Raw genomic sequence first — 26,045 nt, 5'->3', positions numbered from 1 at the left:
AATAAACCCAGTAAAATTAATCCTGATCCAAAACTCAGGTGGGCCACACCACGTGAATTAAGATATTTCAATCGTGATTCAAAACTGTTCCCATGGTGCAGCACACATGATTTTTAAATACCGTTGATTTTTATCTATGTACGGTGAAGACCACCTGTCTCAACCGATGGACGGAGTGGATGTCTCACCCACAACGAATTGCCCCCCTACAGAGCTGGAGTGTTGCACGCGCCGCCTATACAACAGACGTTGCGGAGGATTCGGGTCCGAACGAGAACCATCTCCACAAAGCCCAGTGGCATCTCAACAGACGTTACGTAATTATCAGAAAATCTAAGGTCATTCCCAAAACCCCACCAACCATATAAGAAAACAAGCACCACACTCCAACCCATATGCAAGTGTCGCAGCCACAGAAGAGAGAGAGAGAGAGAGGGAGAGAGAGACTCAAAACGCCAGAAATGGCAATTCCAGCAGCAATCTCAGCCAAAAACCTCTCCATCATCCTCCTCCTCGTCATCTTCACGATCATCTCCGGCCCACTAGCCAACGCCGGCGATCACCATCAACTTGGGTGGCTCCCATCTGGATCTGCCTGTACTGGGTCAATCGCAGAATGCCTGGCAGGCGACGAGTTCTCCATGGACTCAGAGATCAACCGCCGCATCCTCGCCACTAGCCAGTACATCAGCTACCAAGCCCTCAGGCGCAACAGCGTCCCTTGCTCGCGACGTGGCGCTTCCTACTACAACTGCAGGCCTGGGGCCCAGGCCAATCCGTACCGCCGTGGGTGCAGCGCCATCACACGGTGCAGGAATTAGTTTCTCTCCATCTCTTTCCCTCTCTTCTTCTTATGTGTTTGTGATATGTTCCAACCATGTTAGTGTTTGTTATTATACATTGATGAGAGAGAGAGAGAGATTGGATGGTTTTTCTTGTTTCCAAGAGATGCTTCTTATCTTGTTCTGTTTAAACTATAATTATTATTGGGTTTGTATGTGTAAAACATCATTCATTTTTAGAACTGAATTTTATTGTCATTTTTTTTATTGGGTTGTCTTTCTTTTTTCTCTTTTTTGGATTTGTGTAGAAACATCATTTTTACAAGAATATTTGATTCTTATTTTGATGTTTCATAATGGGCTTTGTTGCAACTTTTTTTTTTTTAATGGTTGTAATGTTTTGATTTTATTTCTTCTTGTCATGGAATTGAAATTTGGGGATTTGGGTTTTTATGAAGAAGAAATAATAAATATTTTAATAATGTAATTTGGGTATCCAGACCATCCAAATGGCTGAACCTATTGTGGATGGAGCATTGCCCAAAAATTATGATTTTTTTGTGTTATTGGGATTTGGGATACTCACCATCTTTATCTTTAACCGTTCAATTTAATAGCCAATTAATTGGATGTTCCACATGTGAGGAGGAGGATGAGGCATCACCATTGGAAAATGGTGTAGAAAAGAGTCTGGCACTTCCTTGAATGGTAGTCTTTGGATTCCGTCTCTCACATTTATTCTTTTCCAAGAGGGAAAGTAGCCTCAAATGTAGAATACTGAAGCCTGACTCTTGATGGAGGGCAAGGAAAAAAAAAAGAAAAACCAACCCTTCTACTGGAAATGGAAATTAAAATTATATAAAAAAGAAAGAACCAAAATCATGAGTGAAAATGTTTTTTTTTTTTTTTTTTGTGAATATTTTAGGAATTCAGAGTGCAAATTATCAACCATTAAAAAAAATTTAATAATAAATAAAATTTATGCTTTTTTAATACCAAAAAATATCATCATTTTCAAAAAACAAAATGTGTACAGTTGGCATACGACCATGACAATCTGAACGTCCAAATCGTGGGTCTGATTGGGATGGTGCATTAGCTCCGAAGGCACATTGATTCGCCATTAGTTGAATGGTGGTAGCCTACGATGGGGCCCACATTCATGTCTGCCACATGTTCATGTTCAGTAGGTGAGTTGTAGCCAACACATAACACAGTGCAATCTAGATCTAATAATAGCTGTTATAATAATAAATAATAATGTGAAATTTATTTCCAATATCTTTCTTGTTGGGAATGCTAAAAAAGAACCCGTGGTCCACCTACTTGTGCTAGTGGGCTCGACCCCACCGCATCATTTATATCGTGTGACCCAATCAACGGCGTAGATCACTTAAGATTAATGACTTGCGATGGTACAAGAGCGACCCCACCACGTGCAGCGCATGATCCTTAATTAAAGGCACGCCAAAGACATGAGTCATGACCTTCAAAAGATGCCCCCTTTCAATTTGAAAGAGGTGGAATTCATATCTATGAAACTAAGATCATTCCACCGTACTGCCAAAACGGGAAAATATCAGTTTTTACCCATGGAATGGTGGGGCCTAGCATGCATTTTGACCACAACCGAGGGGCCTGGTCCCATGCTTTTTCCACGTTGGGTAGCAGGTGCGCCAGCTCATTTACTGGTTAGGCGGACCACCGAATCAAAAAGCTTTTTCTTTTTTTTCTCTTGTGATGTCGACCATAAACCCGTAATCAGTGCTAGTGGGGCCCACCTTATTTGAGAAATATTTTTCCCTTTCTTCTCCTCAAAGTACGGCTTTTTCGAAAGCAGGTCAGATTATAGAACAAAAGAATCGCTTGGTTTTGTTATCAGGGCAAAGGGTACAAGCGGTATAGTATAATAAATCATGCGAGTCTGAGCACCATGTGGGCCGTCTATCAGGTGGGGCTCGCCCATACCCAAAAGTCAGGCCAGTGCAGTCATCATGTGGGGCCACGTGTACGAGGAAAATGGACGGTTGGTAATGAAATTAGTCTGTATTCAATTTTGACATGCGGGGTTTGTGCGGCCAGATTTTGGGGCCAGGTCACCTTCATTTATGTCCAACTCGACTATCTAAACCGACCAAATTGTGGGGCCCATTGCGTATTGATCATAGCCAGCCAGTTGTACAGATAAGACACTCTTTTTAACTCAATTTCAACATAGGCGTGGGGTACGGCCTACCTCTGAGAGTGATCAATGTCATTTTGAAGCCAGGGCACATCCGGTTATGGCCAACTTGATGACAATCCTAACCGTCCAAATCAAGGGGGCCTTTGCGGATGGGTCATAGCCTGCTAGTTGTAAAGGTAAGAAACTCTTTCAACTCTCTGATGTTGCTTGTTGAATTTGGGCCACTTACTAATCCAAACCCATATATTCTATGGGCAACAATGGTTAGGAACATTCCATTAGTCCCTATTTTACAACCATTTTCTATCTAATGGAGCCTGCAATTCAACGGGCTGGATCCATGCACGAATCCAACATGTGAAAATTAAATTGTGGTGAACATTAATTGCCGTCTAGCCCTATGAACAGTGGCATCCAAAAAAAGAAAAGGAAAAATCCTTCATGTTTTTTAAGGGGGAAACCATGGGGTGATACTCCAATCCCGAACGTCAATCTAGTTGCACCTAACATGTACTGAAAATGGTTCAAAACCGACGTAAATTATATGATGGTAGCTATCTAATCAGCATGGCCTTCAAATAGATTGTAGGAAACGAAAAATGAGGTTAGCACTTAGCAGTTGGTATTTAGCCCCAAAAGAGAAGAAAGCTATAAATAGGATTGTGTAACGAATGTATTCTTCGAATATGGCCGAAAGATGATGGGGCCACTTTAAGGGCACTAGATTATTACATAACCATTCCAAGTATGGTGCAGCGAGAGTCCGGCTCTGCCAAATAGAGGTGCAAATGGGGTCAGGTCACGGAGAGTCTGGACCCAACCTGTTTTAATAATCGGGTCTGACCCAACTCATTAAAATCTGGGTTGGGTCTGGAAACAAGAGAATAGAGACAAGGTCCATTGATCTCATGGGTCAGGACTAATGGGATCTTGGCCAGGCTTGGTTAAGAGTACAAAACCTGCACAAATAATACCCAGAATATGTTGCTTATATCAAGGTTCAACTGCAATGAGTTCCAAGGGCACATGGACCATCTAATGAGTCAATCAGCCTGATTTTCAAGATTAGTTATATACATGTTGGGGCCCACGGGAGCCTGGATGTCCTAATACGAGTAAGTGGGAATTGAGTAGAGCATGCAGCAATCAACTATTCATGTGACTCTGGGTTGGGTTCATTTCAGAATGGTAAAAAATCTCACTCAAAAATTAGGTCGGATCAGGTTGATTTTGAGAGGACCCGAGCTAGCTCGAAAAGCTCGCTCGGCTTGGCTCGACTCTAATGACGACTCGAGGTGAGCCAAGCTTCAAATGACCCAGCTTGTTTTGAAAACAATGATTGAACTCGGCTCAACTCGAAGCTCAAGCTCGGCTCCGGTGAGGTCGAGCTGTGTGGGCCCCATCGTGATGCGTGTTGACCATCAACACCGTGCATTTGATGGGTCCCCTTTAAATTATGGGATAGCCCAAAAATCAACCGTATACGGAACTCAAGTGGGCCATACCATCTAAAATCATGTGAAGACACTGTTAAAACATATAAAAGCACTTGGCGGGGCCCACCTGAGTTTTGAATGCTGCTAAAACTTGGTCTGAACCCTCATGCAAGTGGGACACACATAATGGATGGGCTGGATTTGCAAACCACATCTCGGTGGGCCCAAAAAAATGAATATGAATGTTTTAATAGTGCACAGCCCCTCCCCACTTCTGTATGTGGTGTGACCCACACAAGTCATGAATTGACTTGATTTTTGAGACCTAGGCCCATGATGGAATGGTGCATCTGACTGATGGGGTAGATGTTCGAAACACATCACGGTGGGGCCCACACAGCTTGACCTCATGGGACGGACCCGTGAGGTCGAGCGCATAGTACCTTTTCCATATATATATATATATATATATATATATATATATATATATATATATATAATTGAATATTTGATTTGGGAGTTGACTTAGGTTGCTGGGTTGAGTTGGGTGGGGTTGGGAGCAGCTTGCCTCGATTTGATCCACTAGCTTGCCTTGAGCTTGACTCGAAAGGTTTGGCAAACAAGCCAAGTTCCAATAGTAGGCTCGAAGCCGAGCTCGAACTTAAACTCGAAGAGAGCACGGACAAGTCAAGCCAAGCTTGGCCCACCTCGACTCGACTCGATGTACAACCCTACTAATTTAGCAATCAAGACAGAATATCAGACCTAGGCATGGCTCCAATACGTCCAAATTTTGGACCTCCGGTCAGGCCCATGGATCCATAGGGTCAACCTGACCATAGTTCTACAATTGGCTAATTTGACTCAAAACTCAGCAGGCAGACTCAACTCGGCACAGCAAAATTTCAAGCCGAGTAAACAGAAACCTCGATTCTGAGAGTGATTCAACCCAGACTAAAAACTTGATAACTCTAGTCAACTCAATGCAACTCATGGTGACTCAATCAAACCCACAACCTCTACAGGATGAGCAAACACGCTCAACCAGCAAGCTAGGTAATAGTGACAGTTTGTTTTCTGCTATTTACTGATATTTTTATTAGTTACTGAGTCGACTCGGGTCCATAGTTCAAGTCAACCCAACCAGAATGAACAAACATGTCAAAATGAGTTTTCAGGTTTTTAAACTCAACCCATTTGGACAGGTACTACCATATCATCTCCCAGAAATATAAGGTCATGGTAGATGCTTAATCAGGGCCCACCCGCATAAATTCACCAGTTTTAGATGCATGTGAATGGGCCACGCTGTTCATAGCCAATGTGGCTGTCGTTTTCATTTCTGGTGAGACTTCTGGATCAGAAGTTTCAAGGGGTACTTTGGCCATTAAAAAAGGGAAGTTCCATCATCTCTGTCGCAGCCAAGGTTATTAAGGTCAAGAATTCTAAAATGGTTAGTTGGTCATCATCGTATTTTCACAAGGAAATCATGTCTTCGTGCAATACAAGGATAGGCTTCCGTTCAACGAGAAAATTGAGGAGCATCAAGCACTTCGAGGGCGTTTTTGTCATTTCCATTTTCTGCTGGTTCTGTTTAATCACAATTTCAATGGTCAGGAAAAACTAGAGAGGTTTTAGTAATATCAACAGCTCATATTTGCATCATAAAAAACAACTATATAGATGTGGGCAAGCAGTAATAATAACCCCAATTCCTTGGGTCCAGCTCCATGGCTTAGCAGTAGTCAGACCCTGTTTGAACATTGAGTGCCCATGTGGGGTGGGTGGGTGCGAGTGTTTTTGTGTGTTTGAATTCCTCCATTAGCAATTGGTGAGTCGTTGGTGAGCAAAGATGTGGGCCCTACAAAGAAGCATGAACCATGATACAGGCAGCAGAATTCTTCCATACTCATTTTGTTTTAGATACAGTAATGCAATGTCTTTAGAGAAATCTGGCGGTGTCCGAAGTATTTGACATTACATAAAGTATATATAGTTTATGAGAGTTTGCTAATTCCACAAACATGCAGGTGCCGTGTTTAAGATCTGAGCTTTCAATCAGGTGAGCTACGCTATTTAGATCTTATGGCATAAAAATCAAGCCATTTCACACCTCAGGTGGACCATAACGTATCAAAACAAATGAATGGCTTGAAAACAAAAATAACTGTCAGTATATGTTGTTCGTTATGGCCACCTTAAGAGTGAAATGGTATGATTTTTCAGGCAGAAGATATAAGCATTATTTCAAACATCATAGAAAGTTGGGATCACATGTTCCATATATGCACATGTGCCTGCATGTGGATACATGTGACTCAACCAACACAAGGAGATAGTTATAATAAGAGCGCTCAAACAACACAATAATCAAGCATAACCAGGTCTGCAACCTGCAAACATCACAAGCTTTAGGCAGCGTTTGGACGCCCAATAAAATTAAATTGCAATGATACAGTGGTGGGCTAGGCCCCACACCATTCATAATGAGGAACTAATCCTAAAATTGAAATCACAGTCGCCTCAGGTCCATAGAATCACTATTAGAGAAATGATCTCATTATGAGTTAAACGTACCTACACCACTCGGATCATTCTTACATTGAATCAAATTATTGCAATTCCATGCGATGCGCATCCAAACGCGCCATTGCATTGTCATCTAAGCCTTATCCCAGTTAACTGGGGTCAGCTACATGAGCCATTCCACTCTATCAAGGGCCAGACCTTCAGTTAGACCATAGGCGACCAAGTCTTTTCGTACTATCTCCATCTACGTCCTTTTGGGCCTTCCCCTTGAACCTCTAGAGCCTTCAACTTGAACCAACTCGCTCCTAACCGGCATGGTTCTTGGTTTCCATTGCACATGACAAAACCATTTAAATCTACTTTCCCTCATCTTATTACTTATTGGTACTACTATGTTCCCTCCAATCCATTCATTTCTAATTCTATCATTCCTCGTCTTGCCACTCATCCATCACAACATCCTCGTTTCAGCTACACTCATCCTATGAAATGTGTTCTTTAACTGCCCAAAATTCTGTCCCATAAAGCATGGTCAGTCTTCTAGCTATCCAAAAAAAAAATCCCTTTCAATTTGAGTGGTACATGATGATCACATAAAACTCCAAAGGCAGTATCTCCCTTTCCACCCAGCTTGAATTCTGTGGGCAACATCCTTTTCAATCTCTCCACTCTTATGAATTATTGACCTAAGGTATCAAAAGTGGTCATTTTGGGAAACTTCTTGGTCAGCAATCTTAACTAATTCCTTGTTTTCACTCCTATTATTACTAAAATTGCACTCTATACACACTGTTCTAGTACAACTACTTTTACATCCTTTAGATTCTAACTCCATAAATATAGCATTGTGTTTACGCCCTCCCTCATCTTGTCAATCAAAACTATGTTGTCCACAAACAACATACATCACGGGATCTCTTCCTGCAAATGCTCTTGTTAACTCATCCACAATGAATGCAAAAAGGTATGGGCTCCTTGCCAACCTCTAGTGTAAGCCTATAGTAATTGGGAACTCACTTGGCTCTCATCTATTGGTCCTCATATTTGTTACCACTCCCTCATACATATCCTCAACAATGTCAACAGATTCTCTTGAGACTCATTTCTTTACAACCACCAAATTAACTCTCTAGGGACCCTATCATATGCTTACTCTAAGTAAATAAAGACCGTGTGGAGATCCTTTCTCCTCTCCCTATATTTCTCCATCAATTGTCTAAGTAGGAAAATAGCTTCATCGGTAAGCCTCCTAAGCTCAAACACTCTCTCACAAAGTTTCATAGAACGGTTCATAAGTTCAACCAACATTAGTTAATATAGCTATGTATGTCTCCTTTGTTCTTATAAATAGTTACCATGGTACTTTTCCTCTGTTCATCTAGCATTCTCTTCGATCCTACAATCTCATTGAACAACTTTTTCAACCAAAATAACCCAATTCCAAACCTCTATTGGTATACCATCTGGTCTAAGCGCCTTCCCTATTCTCATATTTCTCAAAGCTTCTTTTATCTTTGATATCCTAATCCAACGAAAGTATCTATGGTATCCAACATAATTAAACGTGCCATTGCATGCTCTTGTTAAGTGCAAGCACAAAATCATGTTCTTGCATCCTTGTGAATGTAACAGAGACCTTGAAACTACATTAACCCCAAAATAACACTCCCACGATCTCAGTCAATCCAAGTGGAATATGTATATATATAAGCTAAACAGTTTCAGTTGCCATATAAATATAATTTCAAACAGTGAGAGACAAAGCGAGACAAATGAGCTAAAAGCTCTTTGGCTCATTTTTCAATTAATCGGACTCACCATTTCATCTCTCGCTTGTACTCCGCATATGGAATCTTACGATGATCCATCTTCAGACCTTTTCGATGGCACCATGGGGGAAGGAGAGCCCTCTGTCCCCATCTCAGCTTTGAGATCATTGATGCTCTTCACCAACTCACCTATGCGGCTGCCCATTTCGTTGAGTGCTTCCCAGTTAAAGCAAAACTATATCACATCTACTTATGCATGTCATGCAAATGCAAACAGATTCAACAGTTTCATATGCTCCCCCAACACAAGTAGCAAAAAACAAACACTATTGGGGATGACAGAGGATTGCTTAATTCCACCCTCATGGGATCCCAAGCCGCAGACACGTGTGAACTTGGCACACGTGTGCAAGACACGAGCTATCCATCAGGTGATTAAGCCAGTCCACTCATCAGGTGGATCAGAAGTGGATGTTAAATGCCAACCATGACCATTATTTTCTAGCCAACCATCATTTCATACATGCAACCCATCTGATGAGTCGACTAGCCTGACTTTTGGGCCCCACCAGATACACAACTCAAATGTCTCATACACATTTTGGCATGTGTCAGCTTGTGAAGGTGGGAGGCATGTGTGGGCTTGATATATTGCCATGTCTGAGGAACCCCCCATTATGAAAAGTCTATTACTGGCCGAAAATTTAGAAAGAAAGTGGAAACAGTTTAAATTCGTCATCCGAGCCTCATGCAAGGGGAGCTGCAAATAAAGACTGGTAAAAAGGGATATTCTCCGAAACAATGGAGTCAGACATTGCCTGGAACTTGGATTGCTGCAAACACAGGTTTTCAGTAAGAAGCCCATCCCCAGATTTCAACTTTCCAGATTTTCCTAAAAACCAGGTTCCAAATTTCCAATCATAAAGAATAACTCACCATCTGCTGAAGAAGACTTTGCACCTGGAAGAGAGAAGGAAAGGTTGCATTAGGGTTCTTTATTTTTCTTTTTCCTTTTTTTCTTTTTTTCTTTTTCTTTCTTTCTTTCTTTCTTTTTTCCTTGGCAGCATCCTAAGAAACTTCTACAATCATGAGAGGTCGGCTGCTAACATGGTTTGTCCGGTAGATTAGCAAATCCAGTCTGCCCTATTAGAGTTGGATTTTGTCACTTGTCTTGTGAGCATGACTCACAACAAAGCAGCGAAAGTCAGTTAGGCCAATTCATGGAATAAAGATATAAAAGGTCTTTATCTGATAAAAACGGATATCTGCCTAATCTGATATGAATTGAAACGGGCCACAAATAATTACTCTTGCAGTAATAAAATAAGGGAATGCCAACATTGCCAAGTGCTAGATGAGAAGAACTCACATAATCAGTCATATCAGCAGTGCTTTGTTTTGGATTATCTGATTCTTGTCCGTTCTGAAAGCACAGCTGATCAGATCCTACTCACAATGCTTTCCATGAGTTTCAATATAAAACATGATTTAGTGAGCTACTGTATGGAATGAGAGATTAAAAATAGGCCATATCTTACAAAATCATTCACAGTTTGAATCATGGATTACATAGGAAGAAGCCACATAGATTAGCAAATCCAGTCTGCCCTATTAGAGTTGGATTTTGTCACTTGTCTTGTGAGCATGACTCACAACAAAGCAGCGAAAGTCAGTTAGGCCAATTCATGGAATAAAGATATAAAAGGTCTTTATCTGATAAAAACGGATATCTGCCTAATCTGATATGAATTGAAACGGGCCACAAATAATTACTCTTGCAGTAATAAGATAAGGGCATGCCAACATTGCCAAGTGCTAGATGAGAAGAACTCACATAATCAGTCATATCAGCAGTGCTTTGTTTTGGATTATCTGATTCTTGTCCGTTCTGAAAGCACAGCTGATCAGATCCTACTCCACAATGCTTTCCATGAGTTTCAATATAAAACATGATTTAGTGAGCTACTGTATGGAATGAGAGATTAAAAATAGGCCATATCTTACAAAATCATTCACAGTTTGAATCATGGATTACATAGGAAGAAGCCACAGAGCATACAAAGTGTGAAGGAAACTGAGAGTGGTGACATAATATTAGAAATGAAAAATGGCCTGTTTGGAACAAACATGCTCAGAAATATAGAGTATGGATTACCCATTTGACTGCAGCTAAGACACACAAATACTTGTATATGGTTAGAGACCAGCATTAATATCAATATTCATACTAGATACTGCATGGATACTTGCAAGATAAATTTGAACAGTACCCTGTGGACTACAAATCATTATTTTTTTTTACTCCGAGATTTTTTTTTCATCGATCAAAGTATTAAAGGGGGTGGCTGAATTCATATCAATGTCCAAGGTTTTGGGAAAGCACGATCGAATCCATACTCCCCATATCCATGTGCATACATGTATCCATGTTGCAGGTCATAGTCACATGACCATAGCCCCTAGGATGGTGATCCGGTCCATTCCGTGAGTCACACCTTGGATGAATCGCTGCCCAAAGGTTACACAGACTGGACAATCTGATGTAAGCCCATGGCCCACCATAGGCCTAGCATGTGCTGATTTTGAGCTATTTGTTGCAAGATTTGGGGCATAAATATTAGAGATCACATTTACCATTTGTGGAATATAGGGGGGCTGATGTGGACAATATGATTGAATATTTTGGAGGTATTTAGTACATTCATTTTCATTATTTTAGGCCAAATCTTTGTTGGTGGGATTTTTATTATCTTAAATAAATTATAGATTGAAGGAATTTTGGAACATTTTTCTCATAAGAAATTTTGGATAATTTAAAACTCATACAACATAAGCATCCACGTACATACCAGATCCGTTAGTTGAAGGATGGAGCTTTGGTTTCTGAAGTTGGTGCTCCTGCTTTTTTTTATTTATTATTATTGATGGCAAAGCTTTTGCGAGGTGACAAGAGGGTCACCTGCCGTTCTTGCCTCCTTTTTTTTTATTTTTTATTTTTTTAAAAGTTTTTAATGGAATCATCTATTTTTTTTTAAAGTTTATGTGAACTCCAAGTGTTTAATTTCCTTCTCTATTGGATCTGTGTATAAGGAAGGTGGGGTGATGTGGTCCCCAAGGATGCATGCCAATGCTACATTTTGTTGAGAAGACTGATTGTGGGTCTAAGATATAGTGCATATGACTCAGATTAACACTTATTCCTTTTTTTAATGGTTGTTACTTAACACTTATTCCTTTGTCAAGGATGCTGTTGATCTCATGTCACACCCAATGAAACAACTCTCGGTACGTAAATCTGATAAAGCAAATAGTCAGAAATCCCTCAATGTATAAAAGTCGGAAGAAGAAAGGATGGAAACCGACATCACCCATGTCTTAATTGCTAAAAAGAAGAAGCAAATACTTGGATGTTCCACCTCTCATGCTGAAGCTCCTATAGTCGGATGTTCCACCTCTCATGCAGAAGCTCCTTCATGAATATCAAGATTTACACCTGAAGAACTCCCAACTAGAGTTCATCCTATGAGGAACATTTAGCACTATATTGACTTAGCACTAAGGTCGAACATGCCAAATCTTACACATTACAAAATGAGTCCAACCAAACAAGCGGAACTCCTCCTGATTGAATAGTTTAGTATAAAATAAGTTTTTTTTTTTTTTTTTTTTTTTTTTTAAATTTAAAAAAAGAAAGAAAGAAAAAGAAGCGAAAGAAGGGTATCAAAGAGAGCAAAGCCAAGTACCGAGAAGCTGCAAATGGACATTGCCACGAGAGGATATATAAAGATGGAAACGTTGCTATGGTTTATCTCTCTAAAGAAAAGTTTCTGGGGGAAAATTATAACAAGCTCAAGTCTAAGAAGATTGATCCATGCTAAGTCAAGAGCAAGTTCGGTGACAATGCCTGTGAGATCGAGTTGTCAGATGACTTATTTATCTCGCTTACTTTCAATGTGGCAAATCTGTTCCAGTACCATGTCAAGGTATCTGCCATGCAAGAAACTAAGGAAGAAATCAAATAAGTGTTGCACATGAAGACTACTGACACTCGACAAGGCCGCTACAAACGCTACTTGGTGAAATGGAAGAACAAGCGTATTCTGAATAAGCATGGATCATAGGCAACAAAATGGAAAGATTGGAATCAGAACCACTACTAGTATGAAGTGTCCAACTCGTCAGAGTCGAGTTCTTTCCAAACCGGGGGATGTGGTAGACCGACGGTCCACTATAAGGCCTAGCATGTGCTGATTTTGGGGCTATTTGTTACAAGATTTGGGGCCTAAATATCAAAAATCACATTTACCATTTTTAGATGAAAGGGAGGCTGATGTGAAAGATATAATTGAAGATTTTGGGGACATTTCGTGTATTTGCTTTTGCCATTTTAATCTAAACCTTTGTCGGTGGATTTTTATAATCTTAAATAAGTTATAGAGTGATTTAAAATCAATTAAGCTTAATTTGAAATCAACCTAATAGTTGGAAGATCTTCATTAAATATTCGTGGGGATTGTCTTTAGGGTTTATAAAACAGGGGGCGGTATAGAAGGTAAGGCATTCAACATTTTCTAAGTTAAAGAGTTTTCTCAAGTATTGTAAGAGAAGAAGATTGAATGTCAATAAAATTATTTCTCCTTCACTACTCAAATATTTCTTGCGAGTGTATGCACATTCATACCTTTGTGATTCGAGTGTCGAGATCTCATTGACTCGATAAGTGGATTACATCCCGATCCTAACAGTCCAATCGGAAGACTGCAAACAGATGATCAACAACAAGAAACAGTTCACATGCTTCGAGCAAAGGTCCACAAGTCAGATGGTTAAAATCATCCACTCAGTGCATCTTTCTGTCTGCAACCCATCCTTAGAAGGAAGGGCCCACCAGCTGTCACCTAGATCACCACCAATCCAACCACATCAAGACCAAGGATTAAATAGTCCAAAACTGGTACATATCACCCGTATGGTCCATGAACGATACAGGAATCTGCCTGTAAGCCCATATGACCCACACAGGCCACATGTATTGCCCATATGGCCTTGGTTTCAGTGGTAACCGACACAAACTGATTTTTTATCCTGGATGGAGACGGCTTGAGCAAATTTCTATTTTGCTTTATCAGACTTTGCCAGACCATGCTAGAACAAGACTATCAAGTTATATTTATAGTTTCTTCCCAAACTCTCCCTCACATCTTCCACAAGTCAACAAATACTGCTAAAAAGCAGATCTTGTTGGTTTGAAACAAAAGCTCTGAAAACCGTACTTCATATTCTAACGTAAATTGGTAACGTTTCACGTACCGTGTACACTGCACATATACTAATATCTAGAGAAACAAAGTGGCAAGAAAGATGAATTCAAATGTCTTCAGTTCAAACTACCAGTATCAACGTAAATTGGTTTTTGCTCACCTCTTCAAAATAGAATAACAGAATCTTAAAAAATTGCTTCTCTAAGTGGGAACTTTGAAACTACAAAATTTGTCATGCTAAGGAAACCTTACTGATGTCCAATAAGCAGGAAATACTGAATCAGTAAAAACCTTACTGATGTCTCCTGCTCATTAGAAGAGCTGGTAGCCCGTGTAGTGTGTGTGAGTGATCCAGGGTTTATTCTATGGCAGTGTTACCTTTCAAAAGAAAATGGCAATAAAGCCCCAGAACTCAACATAAACGGGTTTTAAGATAAAAAGGCTAGATGTCATTGCCACAGGCCTTTCGTACTTTGATGGGCAAGTGGCGCATACTGAAATAGATATTAAATTCAAGTTCCTCTGAATGATTTCTATCCTCATTTCTAGAGTCAATTTATATCCAAGGCTTCTTTATTTTTATTTTCAACTACTCTTACAAGGGCCAGTTCTAGCTGCTTTGTCAACATTTACTTAGGCCCATACCTCCAATGATGATAGCCACTTCAATTCATTCATTCAAAGGGATAAAGGATCCACATGCCAATACGTCACAAGAATTGCAATTTTTCCTGGTTAAGTTGGTTATGTACAAAGAAAGGCAGTCCTAGGGTACACCAAACATGGCACTAAGATAAATATTTAAACTTTCATTGAAGAGTGAAATGAGATGTAGAAATAGAATTGCCTATGAGCTTTTGACTTGAGTATAAAGACTCAAAAGTTGTGAAACAAATGAAGTTGATGAACTGGGGGTGATGAACAAAGAAATGCAATTTTCTTTTATCAGAACATGTGGGTTTCAATCTTTGAGGCCTAAAATAAATAAACAGCTCCAAATGATGTGGCATCTCTCCTGTTCAATTAATATGAATGAATAAGTCAAGAGTCATATCCAACCCATGTACAAGGTCATCCACAAATCACCATCAATTTTTTTTTTTGTAAATAATATTTTTCATTAACTGAAGTAATTGTTTCTTATAACTAATGTTACTAATCTAACTATCTAAGATAATTACTGGCATAACAGCACTTCAAGAGAAAATTGTGAGTAAGGACTAAATCAAAACAAAATGCCCACAATGCCCAGAGGAATAAGCAACACATCCGTATGTGGGGCCATACAGGTCCATCATTGTGTGTTGATACAAATAGTTCTTCCTTCAACTGGCACTAGTTTGTGCTGACCAGACTGTTTTCCTAGTGCATGTAAGTTGCAACTGAAACAAAACTTCCTCACTTTGACATCATTGCACACTAAAATAGTTTTCCTCACTTCCACATCATTGCACGCTAAAATAGCATCGCCAATTTGTATCCTTTTGATGCAGTTGAGGGTTCACAGAGGCCCGATTCTCCTACAAGGTTGAATCTCCAGTACAATGACAAGAATTGGAGTGATCCCATCAGAAGTAGCTACTGCAGTCTACTGAGGTGGGCGTGGAATGGGTGCTGTGAACACTTATCTAAGGAACAAAGCTACATGATTGTCTCTTCAAACTCCTAATTTGCTCTCAGTCACTGCTACTAGCAGGGTCTCGGTTGATTTCGCTTAAGCTACTCAGATGTCTACTTCTAGCTCTTTTGCACTAATGGGGACAATAGAGAAACCCTCCGGATCTCAACCAGCCATGACCAATATGATCTCTTCTTCAGAGATTCCTAGGCTTCAAATCATTCCTGCCCGACTAAATTGAAGTAACTACCTCCAATCAGCTAGATCGATCGGGCTTTCCTTTGGAGGGGACATGAAGTAGCGGCATGCAATAACCATAAGATACAGTCATGCACAAAATACCATTTGGGTCACTAATTGCTCCTATTCATCTGCGTTGGACAGACAAGATGTCCGGCATTGACACTAAGAACAGGCCACATACGTTATATCAGAATGGCCTGTGCCAATCCTGCAGTGGACATCTCATCTTGATTGCTTGTGCAATCAAAGGGAGCAATGGATTCACACACCTCAGTACTATAACATGTGTGTGTCTCATACTAAGGGGGAGTTTGGATCGTAAGTTACTTAAGAAAAACTACTTATGCCTCAAGTAGCTTATCTTGGTTTCTACTTGTTAAGCTGAAGTGATAAAGTAACTTCAAGTAAAAAAGTTACTTATAATTGATCTTAAACCAAACTTATCTCAAATAAGTTACTTATCTACTGCTGTAAGTAGAAAAAGTAACTTATTAGGTGGTATCCAAACAGGGCCTAAATGTCCAAAACAATGAGGTTGGTCAAAAACCATGACAATGGACCAACCCATAGAATATACAACACCATGCTCACCAAACCAATGATCACATATTATTGAATCACACGCATAGTGGTGCAGTGCATTGTGCTTTGAAGAAAAAAAAAAACAACAACAACAAACAAAATACCTAATATGTCATATCATGTGATACATGGCCCAAACGACGTGGCAACCACAATCCAGTGATCCAGATCATTCATCTGGTAGACCCCACCATGGATAGGAAATTTCCTCCTCAAGCCATCCAAGCCAATTGGAGTACTACCGCCAGGTGCATATGGACATCAGTGGCTAGGGCTGTTGGAATATTTGGTTGAATCAAATAGACTATTTAAAATCGAGAACCAAAAAAGAAAATTAAATATGAAATAGAAGATTTATAGATTTGAGTCGAGGCGTGACGTGAGTCACTCGGCTTGAAATCGAATTTTCTCCCTTTGGACAACGTCCTAAGTGTAACAGGTTTCCAGAGCAATCGACATTCAGGATACAACGACTATGACCCGGTCCCAGCGGTGCACTCACTGTATGCGGGCTCGAACCACTTGCAGTTTAACCTGAAAGTGCTGAGTTGACTCAGCGACGAACTCAACAACCAAAACTCGTAAACCAGAAGATAGAGAGAGTTTTCACAGTAGAAGAAAGGATTTTTCGTAGTTTTGAAACTGGAATGGAAGTCCTTATATACACTTTGAAGTGGTGCATTAAACACCATTTCGAAAGGGTTTGGTCCGTTGGGTTTAAACCCAACGGGTGCGACCAACCAAACAGTCACATCTTTCTGGTTTAAAACGAAAAGGCGCAAGTGCGAGTACACGCTCGCATAAATAAAGGCCGGCGAGTACCCATACACACACACACACCCATGCGAGTACACACACACCCGCGCCCGCGGCCCGCATGCAGACTGGGCACAGCACGGATCGACTCAGCGCGCGCACATGTGGTTAATGGCATAAATTAGAGCTATTGGCATAACTCCCCGCAGAGCCAAATTCACATTTCCCCTGAATGGGGCTCAAGCCCCAAGGCAAAAAGCATATCTTATATACAAGAAAGTTTGCTTTGGTAAATCTGATGTGGGACAAAACCCACAACTCAAAATCAACAGAAATTTCAAATGTGTAAGGAAACCGAAATATTTAAAATTTTATTTTTAATATAAATTTTGAAACAAAATACAACAATCCCCCACATATTTTAAAATAGAAAGTCTTTCGGGTCAAAGCATAATTGTTGTGCAATGGTGTCGGTGTCACCATAGACTTGAACCGATATTAGAATAAGCAAGACAAGTCTATAGGAATCAGGTGACACCATAGTCCTGAACCTGAATCCTTTTAATGTAAATCGCAAGTACATACCACTCACACAACTCTTTCTCTACAAATGATTCTGCGGTTCGGTGCTTTTCGGCCATACACCATTACCTAGATTTCACGAGTGCTCTAGAGAATTCGCCTAAATTCTCATAAGAAGCAGCCTCCACCTCCACACACATATAGGTGAATTCCATCAAGTGTATGCAGCAACTGTATACACTACCAAATATATGACTATGGATTCATTAAGAGTTTTAAAACTCATCCTTCTGCGTTCCTGCTTGCATTGCTACACCATAGAAGGGGTTCATTTATATCAGTGCAATCATCTACCTTGTGTCTTGTTGTCTACCCATTGAACCTATCTCATGGAATCTCCATTTGCATAGGTTGGGTTGCCAACACTTGCATCTCATATAGTAGGCTTAGCCCCATTCCCTTCGATGTATCATCGACTAATCTTTTAGATAGTCCTTTGGTCAAAGGATAAGCTAGATTCTTTTCTGACCACTAGATATGACTCCTTCACGTAACATGTGTTTCACTATGTTGTGTTTGAGTCTAATATGCTTACTCTTTCTATTATATATTTTACTCTTTGCTTTTGCTATAGCTGCTTAACAATTACAATGAATAGACATGGCCGATACAGGCTTTGGCTACAATGGTACATCAGCTGATCCAGCTTTTTCTAAGTTAATAAACTTAGATTTCATAGTTGACTGAGCAATACACGTCTGCTTGGTAGACTTCCAAGAAACTACTCCACTCAAAGTGAAAACATATCCGCTAATGGATTTTGATCCATCTAAATCGGTGATCCAGTTAGCATCATTGTATCCTACTAATACAACAGGATAATCATTATAATGTAAATCATAGGCCATACTGTCTTTTGGGTATCTTAATATCTTATACAAGGCATTCCAATGCTCTTTTCCAGGGTTATGTGTATATCTACTTAGCCTTTCTACTGCTAAAGCTATGTTTGGTCTAGTGCAGTTTGTTAGATACACGAGGCTACTAATTATTCTGAAATACTCCAATTGAGACATACTATTACATGTATTATTCATGAAAGTTACACTTTAATCATAAGATGTACTGACAGGTAAACAGTCAAAATGGTCAAACTTTCTCAGTAGCTTTTCAATGTAAAGGGGTTGTGATAATACAAGACCACCATCTTTCATGGTTACTTCAATACCCAAGATTACACTAGCCTTTCTTAAGTCTTTCATGTCAAATTTAGATGAGAAGAATTTCTTAGTTGCAATAACTAATTTAATATTAGTTCTAAAAATAAGCATGTCATTAATATAAAAGAAGATTATAACACAATCATTTCTATAAATTTTACTATATACACATCTATCTACATTATTTATAAGATAACTATTTGATTTCAAAACACCATCAAATTTTTCATGCCATTATTTAGGAGCTTGTTTTAGACCATATAGTGATTTAATTAGTCCACATACTTTATTTTCTTTACTTGATATCTTATAAATTATAACCCTTAGGTTGCTCCATATAATTTCTTCTTCTAATTCACCATTTAGGAAAGTCGTTTTAACGTTTATCTGGTGTACCACTGGTTTATATATGGAAGTTATCGCCATTAAGACCCTTATAGTTGTAATCCTAGTTACAAGGGAATAGGTATCAAAATAATTTATTCCTTTTTTTTTTTTGAAACCTTTTGCTACCAATCTATCTTTAAACTTATCAATAGTCCCATCTGGTTTTAGTTTCTTTCTAAACACCCATTTATAGCCTATTGGTTTGTTCCTAGGTAGTAGGTCTACAAGTTTCCAAGTATTATTAGATATAATAGATTCCAACTCATCATTTATTGCTTCCTTCTAGAAGGTTGCATCCAGAGAGTTAATCGTTTTTTTATAAGTTGTAAGATCTTCTACTAAGAAGGTGAAAAAACCATCTCCTACATTAGTTTCTCTTTTAACTCTAGTACTTTTTCTTGGTTGCATCTCTTTTGCTACTTTCTCGCAAACACTTTTACTAGTAGACACGATATTTGATCTATTAACTTCATCTATTCCCATAGACGTAGATTTCATAGGGAGTACGTTCTCAAAAAACTCTACATCCCTAGCTTCGATAATTGTATCAGGATCTAAAATATTATCATTAGTCTTTAAAACTACAAACTTGTAAGTTGCATTATTTTGTGCGTAACCTATAAATACACAGTCGGTCGTTTTAGGGCCTAACTTTCTTTTCTTAGTTTCAGGCAATCCTACTTTAGCAAGACACTCCCCCACACTTTAATATATTTATAACTAGGAACATGATTCTTCTAAAGTTCATAAGGTGTTTATTCAGAATACTTAGAAGGAATGTTATTTAGGATATAACAAGTAGACAGAATTGCTTCTCCCCGTATATTTGAGGATAAGCCTTAACTGTTTAACATAACATTCGCCATTTCCTTAAGAGTTCTATTCTTATGCTCTGCTATTCTATTCTGTTTTGGTGTATAAGGAGTTGTAGTTTCGTGAACTATTCCACTCTTTTCACATAATTCTCTAAATTGAGAAGATTTATACTCACCTCATTTATCTATTCTAAGTCTTTTAATTTTTATATTTAACTGATTTTCAACTTTAGTTTTATACTTAGGAAAAACATCTAAAGTTTCATCTTTATTTCTTAACAGATAGACTCTAGTGAATATAGAGTATTCCTCTACAAAAGTTATGTAATATCTTTTTCCACATCTAGACATGTAATTTCTAAAATCACCTAAGTTACTGAGTATCAATTCTAATAGAACAGAGGATCACTCTATTCGTTTAAAGGGTATTCTAATGAATTTTGATTCTACACATATTTCGCATTTATCAAATTCTTCATTAGATATATTAGGTAATAAACCTAATCTTTTCATTTTCTTCAAAGATGCTACGTTCACATGACCTAATCTACTATGTCATAGATAAAATAGTTCAACGAACCAGAATTGGATGTCTTCTTATTATTATCATTGGATACATTTACAATGAATATACCATCACTACTATGGTATTTCAAAATGGTAATGGTGGCCGTAACGGCTACCACCGTTACCGTTATGATATGGGCCATAACGTCCCCCGTTACGGCCATTTTTTATTTTTTGAAAAAACTGTTACTGGACCGTCACAGGGCCGTTATGGACTGTTATGGGGCCGTTACGACCCATTTTTCTGTAACGGTCGTTTCGACCCCGTAACGCGTAACAATTATGACCGTTACCATTATGTAACGGCCATTACGTAACTGATTTTGAATACCTTAATCACTACAGTATCCCTTACCAACAAAAGTTTTATTCTTAGTTATTACAAGTTTATCCGAATCAAATACTAACTTGACACCAGCCTTACTAAGGAGCGAACTAAAGACCAAGTTTCTTCTAATGTCAGACACACGTAGGACATCATTCAATAGTAGAGTCTTTCCAGAAGTGAGTTTCAGAAGTGCTTTTCCTTTCCCTACAACTGGAGATGTTCTAGCATTACCTATGAACACATGTTCATCATCTCATAATACTTGGTAGCAGGTAAACATGCTACGATCCTTGTACACGTGCCGAGTTACACCAGGGTCTACCACCCACTCCAAGTTATTTATAAGAAAAATTTCTGACACCACGGCTACTAACATGTCAGACTCATTGCATATTTCTGTAAAATTAGCCTGCGGCTTATCTTTGTTTTTCTTAAGCCTGCAGGTTTTAATGTGATGCTCAAGCTTTCCACAGTTGTAGCAATTTCCCTTTTTCTTAAATTAATTGTTTGCATTATTCATTTTGAGCCCGTATTCATTGGCATAATGTCTAGGCTTGCCATAGTTAAGACATTTGCCATTTTTCTTCTTATTGTTTTTCCAACTTGATTCCACAGGATTCGCCTTTGAATTTATCTCATTTGCATTTTCTTTTTGGTTTCTGTTTCAATTGTCCTCCTCTATTCGTATGTGTACGATTGTAGTTTCCAATGAAACACTATTCTTTTTATGTTTCATTTTATTTTTATACTCTTTCCAAGAGGGCGGTAGCTTTTCTATCAGCGTTCTTGACAGAAACGCTTTATCCAACTTAATTCCTTCTGACGACAGTTCATAAACTAGATTTTGAAAATCATGAATCTGATTTGTGACAGGTTTATCATCTATTATTTCATAATGAAGGAAATTAACGATTGCATGTTTCTTAGCACCTGCATCTTCTAGAACGTACTTCTTTTCTAAAGTAGTCCATATATCTTTAGCAGACTCGTAAGAAGAATACACATCATATAATTCGTTGGACAAAGAGTTCAGAATATAATTTTTGCAATTATTTTCATCTGATACTTCAGTTTGATTTGTTGGATCTATAGTAAATGATTCAGATAGTATGTATGAAATTTTAAAGGTGGTTAGTGCGAACATAAGTTTCTGTTTCCACCGTTTAAAACATTGTCTAACGAATGGTTCGATTTTGGCTAACTTAGCAGAAGCATTAACTGTTACGGTAGTCATAGTATATTTAATTCAACAATTCAATTTCAGGATTGTTGGAATATTTGGTTGAATCAAATAGACTATTTAAAATCGAGAACTAAAAAAGAAAATTAAATATGAAATGGAAGACTTATAGATTTGAGTCGAGGCTTAACGTGAGTCACTCGGCTTGAAATCGAATTTGCTCCCCTTGGACAGCGTCCTAAGTGCAACAGGTTTCCAGAGCAATCAACCTCCAGGATACAACGATTATGACCCAATTCCAGCGGTGCACTCACTGTATGCGGGTTCAAACCACTTGCAGTTTAACCTGAAAGTGCTGAGTTGACTCAGCGACGAACTCAACAATCAAAACTCAGAAAGGATTTTTCGTAGTTTTGAAACGGGAACAGAAGTCCTTATATAGACTCCAAAGTGGTGCATTAAGCACCCTTTCGAAAGGGTTTAGTCCGTTAGATTTAAACCCAATAGGTGCAACCAACCGAACAGTCACATCTTTCTGGTTTAAAACGAAAAGGCACAAGAGTACCCATACACACACACCCATGCAATTACACTCGCACCCGCGCCCGCACCCTGGCCCGGTGCGTGTCTGTGGTTAATGGCATATATTAGACTTATTGGCATAACCCCCCACATAACCAAATTCACATGCCCCCTAAATGGGGCTCAAGCCCCAAGGCAAAAAGCCTATCTTATATACAAGAAGGTTTCTTTGGTAAATCCAATGTTGGACAAAACCCACGACTCAAAATAACAGAAATTTCAAATGTGGAGGGAAACTGAAATATTTGAAATTTCATTTTTAATATAAATTTTGAAACAAAATACAAGGGCCGCCTGATCTTTGCAAAGTCACTCATCCATTTGCAGCCCAAAAGTCGGACGGCTAGGATTCTTGCAATGTCATCCATCCACGGCAGGTCCCACCAGACGAACGGTCTGGATCACTGAAAAGTGGGTCCCACCAGCAGACAAAATGCAACAGATATACACAAACGATAGGCTGCTCATTGCATTCTTTAACACAAATTTGTATCAGAAATCCATACAGAAAACAGTAGAATGCACATTCCTCATACGGCATCTATACGTATTCATCTACGTACAAAATCTATCAACCCTAGGATACAAATAAAGCACACGAAAACGTTCTGAAGGAAATGAAAGTAGGGTTTTACGAATGATTTTGAGTTTAAAATTGAAAAAAACCTAAGTAGAAAACATACCATTTCTTCTTTTCTTTGCTTTTTTATGTCCCGCCTTTCAGTTTGCTCTCAGGACTGCGCATTTCTCCTTTTGTTCGGAAGATTATCAAAGATTACTCAACTCGCTCGTGTGAGCCGAAGGTTTTCTCCGCGACACACGTGACAAAATGAAACACGTGTAAAAGATCCGGACCATTGGAATAACCATGAAAAATTTCTGGATCAAATATATGTGGACTTACTCATCAGGTGGGAGGACATACGTGGACGACAAATGCAACTATTAATCTATATTTTCATGCTCATATGTATCAACATGATGAGTAGGCCAGCATGATTCTTAGAAGGAACATGGTCGTGGTGTTCCAATCTGATGAATGGTCCAGATCTAGGAAGCACAATACGGTTGGCTTATTTTGAAACCTTCCACTTCATACCAGCTGGTACGCCATTTGGCTAGTGGTCGGTCCTCTGTGGGCCACATTATGAAGTATATGTTTTATCCATTCCGTCAATCCATTTTTACATATCATTTTAGTGCTTGATTCCAAAAATTATTGGAATATAAATCTCATATGGACCACACCACAGGAAAACAGTAGTGAATGGATACACACCATTAAAATCCTCCTAAGGCCCACTGTCCTGTTTATTTGACATCCAATCTGTTGGTTATGTCATGAAGACCTAGGTGAAGGGAAAAACAAAGATCATCTTGATCCAAGACTTTTATGCCCCCAATAATTATTTAATGGTGGAAGTTCAAACAACACTATTTCCTGTGATGTGGTTCACTTGAAAGTGGGATATAACTCATTTGTGGTATCATACCATAAAATGATCTATAAAAATAGATGAACAGCATGGATGAAACAAATACATCATGGTGGGGCCCACAGAGCACCGACCAGGGTCACTAGCCAATCTGCTCTCGTCTACATTCCTTGGATTAGAAACCTACCATTGGGTTTTAGGTGCCACCGTGGCATGTGTGAAGGATATGGGTTTTTCATCCTGTCAGCATCACCGTATCCAAGCCCTGACCGAAAAAGCAGGCACGTCAACGGTGCAAAAATGACAACCGTCCCATTCATTTAACGAGCAAGATGGTCTATTTTTAGGCCAGCGCATATAAATATTGTGGTCCTACTCGCGAGTGTACTTCTTATTTATCCATTGGAAAAGCGCGGGAAGGCTGCTGTAGGCACGACTCGGATTCGGCAGTAACTCCAGTGCGACGCGAGTACTGGTCGGTGCTTGAAAAGTTCTGAAGGCCCACCAGGACAAGGATGTATGTGTTTTATCCACGCCGTCCATCCACTTTTTCAGGTCATTTTACTGCATGATCCCAAAATATAAGGCAGATAGAAATACGAATGGACCACACCATAGGAAAGAGTGGAAAGTAAATCGCTTAAGTAAGCGTACTGAGTAAACTCTATGGGGTCTACTGTAATGTATGTATCTTATCTACTCTGTCCATCCATTTTACCTATTAACTTTAGGACATGAGCCAGAAATTGAAGCACATAGAAAGTTCAAGTAGACCACATCACAGGAAACAGTGAATTGATAGCCTATCATTGAAAACTTTATGGGGACCACAGAAGTTTTGGATAAGCTGGTATTTGTGTTTATCCTTCGTCCATGTCTGTGTGACTCTATAAACGGGTTTGATGACAAACAACATTACTGTGGGCCCTATGAAAGTTTCAACGGTGGACATCATTCTCCCCACCGTTTCCTAGGTCACGCCCACAGTGGGCCCACAGAGAACACGCTTTCCAAACATTGGTGATTGAACGGTGGCCGATAAAAACTTCATGGGGCCGCAAAAGTTTTGGATGAAGCTGACATGTCTCCGTTCATCAAGTTGTAAAATAAACATTACTTTGCCGTGGTGTGGTCCATACAAGGTTTGGATCCGCTTCATTTTTTCTCTCACGCCCTAAAATGAGCTTACAAAATGAATAGATGAAACATATACATCATGATGAGGCTACAAAGCATCAACCAGCAGGCACTGGCTTGCTTAGTATGCCATCCACATCCTTGTAGTTTCTTTTCCTTTTTTTAACAAACGCACTCACGCCTCCTCACATACCCATATACTCACACCCAATGTATTCAAAATTTGTTAACGAACTGTAGCCTCACATACCCATATACTCACACCCATATACTCATAACCAATACGTGTTGCGAAGTTGAAACGGTCGTAATGGCCATTAGAAAAACATATTGTAATGGTCCGTAATAGCACCATAATGATCCTTAGCGAACTGTAATGGCCCTGTAATGGTTCTGTAACAATTTTTTCAAAAAATAAAAAAGGACTATAATGGTCGATACAGGGCGGTAACGGCTCATATTATAAAGGTAATGGTGATGGTTGTTACACCTTGCTCACACCACACTGATACTCGAACCCATGACCTCGTGTTGAAACTCTTGTAAGTATACTACTACTGAAGGCATGAGCGTACTATCCTATCTATGCTCAAGGAAGTACAACTGGAGGACCACATTTGTATAATAAGCTTGTACCATTTTTTTTTCCTATTCCCTTTCCAGACCCAATCCACATCCGTTGCATCTTGCCTAGCCTACCAATGGACAGT

The 26,045-nt window shown here is 39.2% G+C and overlaps 2 protein-coding genes and 1 long non-coding RNA gene across 3 annotated transcripts; 1 reads left to right on the top strand and 2 right to left on the bottom strand.

The window, feature by feature from the left end:
- The first annotated feature begins 398 nt into the window (after positions 1–398).
- On the top strand, positions 399–1,049 carry LOC131225569 (protein RALF-like 1). Its single transcript, XM_058221120.1, has one exon. It carries the CDS (start codon positions 462–464, stop codon positions 819–821), a length of 360 nt encoding a protein of 119 aa, XP_058077103.1. The 5' UTR covers positions 399–461; the 3' UTR covers positions 822–1,049.
- Positions 1,050–8,635: 7,586 nt separating this feature from the next.
- On the bottom strand, positions 8,636–10,263 carry LOC131224902 (heat shock factor-binding protein-like). Its single transcript, XM_058220344.1, has 5 exons — positions 10,240–10,263; positions 10,071–10,124; positions 9,638–9,661; positions 9,492–9,534; positions 8,636–8,914 (listed from the first exon to the last, which is right to left on the bottom strand). The coding sequence occupies exons 1-5, from the start codon at positions 10,261–10,263 to the stop codon at positions 8,787–8,789; spliced, it is 273 nt and encodes a 90-aa protein (XP_058076327.1). The 3' UTR covers positions 8,636–8,786.
- A 23-nt stretch (positions 10,264–10,286) lies between these two features.
- Positions 10,287–23,602, bottom strand: LOC131225706 (uncharacterized). Its single transcript, XR_009161492.1, has 4 exons — positions 23,446–23,602; positions 13,383–13,459; positions 10,536–10,612; positions 10,287–10,336 (listed from the first exon to the last, which is right to left on the bottom strand). It is a non-coding gene; the product is annotated as an uncharacterized LOC131225706 (long non-coding RNA).
- Positions 23,603–26,045: the final 2,443 nt, after the last annotated feature.

This window comes from Magnolia sinica, chromosome 14 (assembly GCF_029962835.1).
Source record: "Magnolia sinica isolate HGM2019 chromosome 14, MsV1, whole genome shotgun sequence".
Lineage (NCBI taxonomy): Eukaryota > Viridiplantae > Streptophyta > Magnoliopsida > Magnoliales > Magnoliaceae > Magnolia > Magnolia sinica.
This window is presented reverse-complemented; position numbering and strand designations above follow the sequence as displayed.

What these genes read in the sequence shown, in the direction of transcription:
- LOC131225569 (XM_058221120.1), top strand. Translation starts at nt 462, where the DNA reads ATGGCAATTCCAGCAGCAATCTCAGCCAAAAACCTCTCCATCATCCTC.
- LOC131224902 (XM_058220344.1), bottom strand. Translation starts at nt 10,263, where the DNA reads ATGATTCAAACTGTGAATGATTTT. An exon ending in CTGCTGATATGACTGATTAT is followed by an intron (nt 9,662 to 10,070) that starts GTGAGTTCTTCT and finishes TCTCTCTTCCAG; the next exon opens with GTGCAAAGTCTTCTTCAGCA. An exon ending in TGACTCCATTGTTTCGGAGA is followed by an intron (nt 8,915 to 9,491) that starts ATATCCCTTTTT and finishes ACTGGGAAGCAC; the next exon opens with TCAACGAAATGGGCAGCCGC.